The sequence below is a fragment of the Amphibalanus amphitrite genome, unplaced genomic scaffold, assembly GCF_019059575.1.
Source record: "Amphibalanus amphitrite isolate SeventyFive unplaced genomic scaffold, NRLGWU_Aamphi_draft 002636F_arrow, whole genome shotgun sequence".
Lineage (NCBI taxonomy): Eukaryota > Metazoa > Arthropoda > Thecostraca > Balanomorpha > Balanidae > Amphibalanus > Amphibalanus amphitrite.
The window spans coordinates 19344-29366 of record NW_024884043.1 but is presented as its reverse complement, the minus strand read 5'-3'; the positions used below and the strand labels follow the sequence as shown (position 1 = coordinate 29366).

The 10023-nt window shown below is 56.0% G+C and overlaps 1 protein-coding gene across 1 annotated transcript; it reads right to left on the bottom strand.

Moving 5' to 3' along the window:
- Positions 1-3025: 3025 nt before the first annotated feature.
- LOC122377219 (basic proline-rich protein-like) lies at positions 3026-8372 on the bottom strand. The gene is made up of 2 exons (XM_043357176.1): positions 8266-8372; positions 3026-6859 (listed from the first exon to the last, which is right to left on the bottom strand). The coding sequence occupies exons 1-2, from the start codon at positions 8287-8289 to the stop codon at positions 3470-3472; spliced, it is 3414 nt and encodes a 1137-aa protein (XP_043213111.1). The 5' UTR covers positions 8290-8372; the 3' UTR covers positions 3026-3469.
- Between the last annotated feature and the right edge of the window lie 1651 nt (positions 8373-10023).

Below are 10023 nucleotides of genomic sequence, written 5' to 3'. Positions count from 1 at the left end.
CCGGTTTAGGGGCCCTCAAATGAGGTCAATGTGGGTTCTCAGCGGTCAATGTGGGCGCTTGACCGCCACTGAAGGGCCCTCCGAGATCAGTGTAGGACCCTCAAAGACTGGTTTGGGAGCTGTTAATAGCTAGCGTGGGATTCTTGAGTCTCGTGACAATCGAATAAGGGCCAGAGCCCCATACGCCCATGGGGGCCCATTGGTTGTTTGGGGGGGCCAAATGATATGATGGCCCCCTGATTAGCCTTTGGAGGGGGGAAGGGCATGGCCCTGATCCCCCTCTGCGACCGCCACTGCACTGAAAGTGGAAGGGGGAGGGGCAGAAACAGACATTGCTGGCCCCCAGGCTGTTTGAACCGAGGCTGAGGCACGGTCACCCTGGCCCCCAGCTAGTACGCCTTTGACGAACTATGCCGACCCCAAGCAGATAAGGTCAAGCATTGGTCGTTTGTATACGCATTCTCCTGCACCGTGCTAGTATTGTCTTAGTATTCTGTATTGCCTATACCTTTTTAGTGCTCGCTGTCCCGCGCCTCGTATTCAACAAAATGTTGTCACCAGGACTCACAGTCTTGTCTCTGATATGGTTTCCTTCATTGAGTGAAGGAAATTGCGGCCAATAACGCTGTAGAAACAAAAAGGAATCCTCATTAAAGGGCAAGCTGAATAGTTGTCAAGTTACCGGGTGGTAGGTTAGGTACAGACAGCAAAAAGTGGGGGGGCCAGTTAACATTGCTGGCCCCCCCACCTCCGAAAGTGGGGGGGCCATGGCCCCCCCGGCCCCCCCTGTTCCTACGCCTATGTACTTTTGCATGATAAATGTTTCATCAGAGTTCCGCCTCATTGATGCGTGTCAAAGGATGGCCACCAAGCAAGCCACCAAGTATGTATGTGGATGGACCACAAATACATGCCTTTTGTCTTTTTGTGATCTATGTATGTACATACTATGTAGATAACAATGCAAGGCGTTCCCACGGTCATGTTAACATGCGTGTTCTTATAGGTAGTTCCGTTTCAAGTTTGCAGCCGAAGTGCCCTGCTGAAAGCAGTGCGTGATTTCTGTATATACAACTCTTACATTTTAACCCTCGCACGACCAGGCCATTTCTCATAACACGAACGACCAGGGGGGGGGGGGGTTGTTACGACCCCCCCCCTGGCGTTTCGAAACGGAAGGTCGTAGAGCTTAGCGGAAAAAACCAACGGATTGCTCTCAACGAGATCTCGCGATTGGTGGTATATTTTTTGGTCCTAGGTCAACATTTGACCTACTTTTGACCGGTCAAAGGTCAAATTTTCGGTAAAATAGACTTTTTTCAACTTTCCGCGGCGATTGCGGCAAAACGGTGAGAGATATCGACTTGAAACCTTCACTATCGTGTTCCTCGATCAATTCTCTATCGTTTGGTATGTATTTCGTTTCCCTAGCTCTAAAAATGGCGCGTTGGGAGCGCCGGAAGTCGGCAAGGTCACAGTCGGCGGCAGAAATTCGAAAAATCAAAATTTAAATTTTTGAAATCTGATTGTATTTTCGGATTTGGGAGGTCCATTTGCTCCCTGTAGAAGCTAATATTGCTGCATATTCCCATTGAGGTGACACGAATTAGCAAAATAGTGGTTCGGGCGCTTTTCAAAAATAGTACCGGACGCTGTTCCTCTTATGACGTCATAACTCCGTGACCTGACCTGACCCGGTCAATTTTCTTGCACCACACGATAGCCAATGCTTGCCCCAACATGCATGGGAAGTTTCATCATGATCCATCAAACAATGTGGGTATCACCGGCAGAAAACCTAGGGATTCGGCGCACACGTTTGGTAACTGTCGGCCGGAGGCTGTACCTCTTATGACGTCATAACTCCGTGACCTGACATGACCCGATCAATTTTTTTCGGCAAAAGATGCGCAAAGGTTGCCCCAGAGGGTATTGAAAATTTCAGCCCGCTACGACAAGCCGTTTAGCGTGCACTTCGAAAAAACCTCAGGGGGGGGGGTTGATACAACCCCCCCCCCCCCTAGGCGTTCTAGGGTTAAGACGCAAATTCTTGAGCGGAGGAGCGATCTGCCGAAGAAACTCCAACTGCAAGCTTGATATGGAACAGACTATAGACGCTGTTTCACGAATAGTTCAAGTCGGCGATTATAATGTTATTTGCGAAAAGCGATAATACCCGCTCGAGGTGTTTGACGTGACCTCTGATGTCACTTGTTTATCTGAGACCCTAAAATTGGGTATCATCTGATTTGTCTTTTAGTGGGCAGCATGCCTATTTTCAAGTTTGTTTGTAGGTAAATATATTTTTTTTACGGATAGCCTACGCGCGAATTGGTATGAATTAAGGTATAAGGCTTCCTCAAAACTTGTCATGTTTATGCCCCTTTTTGGCTCTCCTAACTTGACGATGAGCCATGACGTTCTCTGTCATACCTAGTGGAGCTGGATACTTCCATTTCGCGTCTAGCTATAGACGCGTCTACATGTTAGTCGCCAGTTGGACGCCAGTGGAAGTATCCACCCATAGGTATGTTTCAGTTTTTTTTAGGTGGGATCAAAAGCGCAGTTATTGGACAGTGACAGCGTCTGCGTTTATGACCTTGACCTGATGGCGATTTGGCCTAATGTCACAAAAAGTCAGTCTTCGTATTATTTCTAGGTCATATGTTACACACTACACAACAATGTTCGCTATTTACATCTAAAACTCTATTCTCAGCACCTGTTTGAAGTTTACGTCTGCCACGTCGAAATTTGCCGTGCAAGAGTCTATAGGCCAATTTTTGTACTTCAAAAGATATCGAATTGTGGTAGAAAAGATATTGAAAGTTTCGGGCTTCTTTCTCTAAGCGTTTGGAAGCTATCGCAAAATATCGTACTGACAAGCGAGCGCAAAAACTCGCACTCGAATAGGATAGTCTTCCGAGAGCCAAAGAACGCTAGTTCTTATCCCGACAAATGCGTCTTTATAAAAGTACATAGTTAGGTACCCCAAGAAATGCGCTCTAACAAACGAATATTTTCCACCGTAGGTAATATTTATTTATGACAAACGCACCATTGTATTTGCAGAAACAACACGATCACTCGCAATTACATAAACGTATCACTCAGCATTCAGTAAAACAAGCAAATAAATTAATGTAACTTAAAGCAACAAACAACACAACATACTGATCCAACAACAGGAAACCCGCATTTGCATGCCTTTCGGGAACATCGTCACAGACACAATGTCAGCTATTCACAATGCGATACACTTCGCATGCCGCCTAGCACTTGTATATCGAGCCGCTACACGCCGCTCCGTTAAGTTCGGTAACCTGACTCCGTGTCGGGCCGACCCAGGCTGGTTCGGAGAGCTGACTTCGAGTCGGGCCGACCCGGGCGCAGCTCAGCAGCAGCTGGCCGGAGCCCAGCGCAGCTCAGCAGCAGCTGGTCGGGCCTGCTGGCCGGGGACCGGCGCAGCTCAGCCGCGGTGCAGCAGCAGCTGGCCGGGCACCTGCTGGTCGCGCCGGCGCGTCAGCAGGTCCGCCAGCGGCCCATCGCTCGAGCTCGGGCGGCGGGGGTGAGCCGAGGGGGGCAGGCCCGATCCCGGCCTCGCAGGCAGGCGCTGGCCGAACTGGCCAGGTCCCGGACGGAAGCCGGGCGGAGGTCGTGACTGGAACCCGGTCGGGGGCGGCCGCCGGAAGCCGGGCGGGGGCCGCCGCTGCAGCTCCGGCCGCGGCCTCGGTCCGTCGGGGGACGATTCGGACGGCCTCTGCTGAAACTCAACTGGGTGCCTGTCCTGGTCCGGAGCGCCGGAAGGTCGGGCTCTCGGTGGCGCCCTCGTCTGCTCGTCGGTCTCAGACGGTCTCTGCTGGAACCCGAACGGGGGCCTACGCTGACCAGTCGGCGGTCTGCGCTGGCCAGCGGGGCCCCTCGGAGGTCTCTCCGAAGGATTCTGTTCGAACTGGTTGTGGGGCCTCTGCTGGAAGTCACTCGGAGGTCTCTGCTGGAAATCGTTTGGAGGCCTCTGTTGGAAGTCACTCGTAGGTCTGCGCTGGAGGCCATTAGGCCTCTGCTGGAAGTTGTTCGGTGGTCTCTGTTGGAAGCCATTTGGAGGCCTTTGCTGGAAGCCATTCGGAGGAGGTCTCTGCTGGAAGTCACCTGGAGGTCTCTGTAGACCGAAGGAGGCAGACGGCCTAGGTGGCCTGGGAGGAGGCGAAGGCCGCTGCTCTTGGACTGACTTTTCTGTCACCTGACTGGCTTCCTGTCTGTTGTCGGGATGAGTCTGCAGCGGGAGGCGGCCGTCAGAACTCGGACCGGAAGGACTCGGAGGGAAACGTGTCCGGTCTTTGGATGGAGGACCGGAGGTCAGCTGGTTGAACGGCGGGCCCTGAGGGCGTCCCTTGGGGACCGGTCTGCGCTGAGGCGGACCGGGACGGGGGCGTCTGAAGGGAGGCTCGGGAAGGCCTCCGAAGGACTGCGGTGGGGTTCTCTCAGTCGACTGGGTGCTGAAGGGAGGCGGTCGGTTCTGGTTGCGGTGCACAGGAGGTCCGATCGGCCTTCCCTGGAACGGAGGGAAGGGAGTCGAGCCGCTGATGGCGCCCGGCCGAGATTGCACGCTGCCACCGGCGAAGCGATGAGCTCCACCGAATGGCCGCGGGGAGTCCGGCAGGTGGCTCGTGGAGGGTCTCTGTCCGCCATCACCAGATGGTCGAGGCGAGCCGCCCGGCTGTTGGACTCCGAAATGCTGCTGTACGGGACCAGTTGGGGGCCTCGGATGGCCCGTGTTCTTGGGCCCAGAGGGAAACTGCGTGGGTGCCGCACCAAGGTGCTGCCTGGGCGGGAAGCCGGGGAACGGACGCTGGTCGGGGGGACTTCCAGGACGACGAACATCTTCGGAAGGATTTGCTCCGAACGGCGGCAGGCTTCCAGGGCGAGCGGGCTCCTGTCCTGGGCGAGGACGCTGACCGAATGATGGCGGAGGCCTGGGGAGAACGGACGACTGCTGATGACTCGTCGACTCATCGGCTCCAGGGAAGCGGATCTTGCCGCCGCTCGTGGCCTTCTTTTCGGGAGCTGGCGCCGGCGTCGGCGGGCCACCGGGTCTGCGCACGGTGTGCACGACAGACGGCCGCTGCTGAGGAGCCGCGAACGTCGGCCTCGACGGGACCTGCGTCGGCCGCCGCTCTCCCGAGACAAACGTGCCGGACACCACCCGCTGGGACTGAGGCGGCTGAGGCGGCGCTGCGCTCGCCTGGGGCCCAGCTGACGGCTGCGACTGGGGCGCGCTGAAACGAGAAGTGTCCGTGATCGGCTTGAACCCGGACTCGTAGACGACCTCCGATGGCACGGCGCGTTCGGAAGAGGCCTGGACAGACTGCGGGCGGGGGCCCTGGAAGGCAGGCGATGCTGACTGACGGCCCCCTTGAACCTGTGGACGAGTGGCCTGGAACCTCTGGACGTTCGGTCTGCGAATGGACGCAGCAACAGACTGTCGCGGAGGTTCCCGGCCATTTTCTATGGCAGCGGGGCCGTAGTTCTCCCGTCTTGGGCCCCTGGCTAGTTCAGCCTTCGTCAGTACGTCAAATAGCTCGCGCAGGGGTCTGGTCGTGACCTGTTCCGCGGGGAGGCTCGGAACGATAGGCTTGGCAACGCCCTCGGAGGACAGTTCGTTTTCGTTCTGTTCCTTCTCCTCCGCCAGTTTCTGCTTCAGCTTGGTTACTTTATCAGTCAGGTTCTGCTCGGTATCGCTTTCACCGCCATTCGGTGGCCCTCGCTGGTCTGAAAACTGCTGCAGACTATCGGAGCTGGGCTGCTGCGCTGCCTGTGCTGTATCTATGGATCCCGGCGACGCCAGCTGCGGAGCCCGCAGGGGCGGCTGCGGCGCCTGGGTCGGCTCGCGGGGAGGGGCGAACGGCGGGTAGTCGGGGTACTCCTCCGCACTCGGTTTGTAGTAGACGGTTTCCTCCGTACCGGCGTCGGCCGGCTCCTCTGTGGGCCGCGCCGTGCTGGTGGGCGGCCGGGTGGGTCTCCGGCGGCGGCTCGGCCGTCTGGCGGGGGTCGCCGATGTCTCGGTGGTGGACTGCTGCGTGGGTCTGCGCCTCCTCTGGTGGGACGGGCTGTGGACAGGCCGGCGGCGGCGCAGTCCGAACGGCCTCCGCAGCCTCGGGGCCTCCGCGGCAGAGTCCTTCGCCTCAGTGCCCTGCTGGTCGGAGGTGGAGTCGGTGGCCGGTTCCTCGGACTTTTCAGCAGCAGCTGGCTTCTGGCGCCGCCTGATCACAGACAGCCGGGCTGGGTCCCTGGCGGCGCTCAGGCGCAGCTTCTTCCTGCGCTGCCTCAGGAGCGCCAGCCGGGCGCTGTGTCCCCCGCTGGAGCTGCCCTCCTCGGCGTCACTGGCCCGTCCGTCCGCCGGTCCCTGATCCTGACCGCCTGGTTCGCCACCGGCATCACCCCTCTGCTCCGCCTCAGCCTGCTGGTTCCGCTCGCTCGGAGTCGACGTCTGGTCGCTGGGAGTCGGCGTCTGGTCGAAGGAGAGCTGGTCGCCACTGGAGAAGCCTTGCTCGGTCAGGTGGGTCACGTAGCTGGCCAGCTGGGCCGCTCGCGAGCTCTGGCTGTCGCCGTCGGCGGCCTCCCCGGACCGCTCAGAGGCGGCCGGCGCGCCGCTCCTGTCCCAGGCCGGTCCGGGCCACGCGGCGGTCGACTCGCTCTGGTCGGCGAACAGGCCGAACCGGCTGCGGAAGTCGGTGTCGGCAGAGTCTGACGGCCCGCCAACCGCCGCCTGAGCCCAGACGACCACCGGGGCCACCTCGGCGGCGGGTCCGGGCCCGGCCAGGGCTGAGCAGGCGCCGAGCACCGCGGCCAGCGCCGAGAGCTGCAGCAGAGAGACGGGCACGGCGGTCACACACGGGCACAGCGAGACACAGGGCACAGCGTTACACACGGGCACAACGAGACACTAATAGTGGCGACACAGCCGACAAACGGAGCGGCGGCGAGACTTTGAGAACGAAACACAATTGCTGAGTGGAAACAGATATCAAACCATTCTGGAGAATCATGAATACTCCACTGGGACACATATTGCCCACAAAAGTTGTATCCCGTGTTTAGCCTGAAATCAGTCAGGTCCGTTCCATTCACTTTAGCGCTGAGGTTACAACTGGCAAACCTGTCTCCACACTGTTGCAATAAGTCTGACCCATTGCGCGGCGAAGCGCGAGAGCGATGACGTCAGCAATGAGCCTGCTTTACTAGCATGACGTCACCTGATATCTGAGAAATTGACAGGTTTGACCTGACCCGTGACCTCAGCTGGCTGACCGGAAGCGGAGCTCACTACCATACCCGTGCCGCTGTCCGTTATCCAAACTGGTTCGTGACAAGCTCATTGCAAAAAATAGGCCAGCTATTGCAACGATGAGCATTGGGCATATGCGAACAGGAAGCCAGGCATTAGCGCAGCATTTGCATATTATTGGCTGATAGGATTTAAAGAAACAGTTGCTGCAAATGAATGTGCAGTTCCGAATGAACTGGAATATGAGATGTGAAGCAATGCGCTTCGATGCAGCCAGTAGGTTGTTTGGTTTGATTCTAAAAGCATTCAACCTATTTAGCTGGGTGCTCTTTCATATGTTTCCATGAAACCACACATAAATAGTTAACAATGTAAAATAATATCCCAATAGTATATACGTCACGTATTCCAGAGACGAGCAAAAGCATCTTAAGGTTGTCAATATGACAAAATACAAATAAACGTTCACATGAAATGATTTCCTTGCTCGGTTTCTTTATGTACGCGTAAGATGATCAGCGTAACCTTCTCCAAATACATAGTATCATGAATTGTAGCGGTAAACCATTTTTTAGGATTTTCAGAACTGGCAGATTCCGTGCTAGAAAACCTAGTTTCGATAATTGTGATAAGAAAAGTGAAACATGCTGAAGAAAGTGGCAGAACTGCCTGAAATAAAAATAAATTGAAAAACCTATGCCGCACAGCGGTTCACGTGTCACTTCGTTTGAGCCGTTCACGTCAGAAAATATTTTTCAGTCACCCGTGACGGTCTGTAAAAACAGACAGGTGCGCACCACAAAAGGCCGCCACTGTTTCCGACGCCGGCGGCCCGGAGCGGTTTGACGTTCTCACTCCATGGCGCGCCACAGCGAAGGGCGTCACTCGGCACTCGACACAGGGCGGTCGGATTATTCAGCGGCTCACTGCTGATCGGCGGCCTCCACCCGTGTCCGATAGACAGAGCACTGGTCACTAACCGTGAGTATCCGTGTTCGCGCCATGGCGGCTGCGAGCCCTGTGTACGGGCCGGTGTCCAATGATACACTGCCGGTGGCCGGCGCCCACCGGGCCAGATATAGGTCATTGTTCGACGGCCCCCTCCCCGTCTCGGCGGCTTTCCTGCCGGGTTGCGCGGCACACCGGAAAACCGGTATACCGGAACCGCTGGGCTGTCCGCGCCGCGAGCCGCCGGCAGCCGCGAGTTGGGCAAGGAGTCGGCTCTGAGGAGGCGGACCTGCGCCCCCGGATTTCGGCGGCCTTGACCCCGAGCTGAGCAGACGCCGTGTCCGGCCTGAGTCACCGATCCGCGCCCGGGCCAGGATGAGACTGCTGGGCATTAGTGTCAACAGGTGTTGTGCAAGGTGGGCGCATCTACTAATGAATAGCATGCACATTGCACAGTGCTCATTGCACAGCGTCCATTGCACACAACTTCCGGAGGAGTTGTGCGTCATCGATACGTGGGCGGCTGGGGCGTGCTATGGCCTGGCTGTGATACTGTTACGCGGCGTTTCGCATTTGATTGTTTGATGTTGGGATGTGGTGTCGATGCTGATTTTTGTCGTGGTACCGTGATTTTCTTCCTGTTTCCTTTGGTTCTGGTCGTGATGCTCGCAACTAGTCTTCCTGTTTTCTTTGTTCAACATCATCGCCGCCGCGTAACGCCTCTCACGCTCGTCCGTCAGTTTGTCGGCAGATCATTAAGCAGTTTAGATTCCCAAAGCCCAAAATGCATAAAAGCAACAAGCTGTCGTGACTGACTAATTTTGTTTAAGTCTGAATTGTGTCAATTTGCACTCTCATATCTCGGTAAACGTTCAGTGCCTACGCATCATAGGTAAATTAAACCAAACAAAGCGCACCAATAATGCCAGGAAAACTCAATAGCCCCATTTACTGTTCAGCTACAAGCACGTTACGGAACTGTGAAGACAGAGGGAGGGAGAGAGAGGGAGAGTGAAAGAGAGAGAATAAGAGTGAGTGAGTGAGTGAGTGAGAGAGAGAGAGAGAGAGAGAGAGAGAGAGGGAGAGAGGGAGAGAGAGAGAGGGAGAGAGAGAGAGAGTGGGAGAGAGGGAGAGAGAGAGAGAGAGAGAGAGAGAGAGGGAGGGAGAGAGAGAGAGGAGGCTGTTTAGTTTCGACAACTATCGATTCGGCGTTCATGCCATAAAACGGCTAGCGGACACGACGAGTGATCACGGCCACACTTGTCCAAGTACCGGTTTCCTCTCGAAACTTGTCGACTTTGGTGACCTGATGAGACTTTGTTAGACGCGCGGAGAGAACAGGCTAAAGGCAAGTTACTAATTCGTTCGTTCCGAGCTAAAGTTGCATCGGTCAAGTACGTGTGGTGACACTTGTCGATTCTGTACTGGGTGGAACGAGACAACAATCACAATAAAATGACGCCTCGCCGGTCCTGCGGCGCGCGCGGCTCGGCGCGGCTGTAAAACGATTACCGATTTGGACTGTTACCAAGCGATGAGTGCAGTGGCACCTGCACACTGTCGGTCGGCTGTACTGAGAGCCGTGCTATTCTCTCTGGGATTGCGTATCGATTTCACTGTTCAGCGTCATAAACGAGCAGCTGGTGATGCTGTGCGACTGGTGGACACGCCCGGGCAATACAGGCCCACTCAGAGCGGTCATAAACAATATCGATCAAGGGTAGTTCATCTGACTTTTTGGCAAGTGTTTAATGGTCGGGATGGGCAGCTAGCATCATTATCTCTGGGCT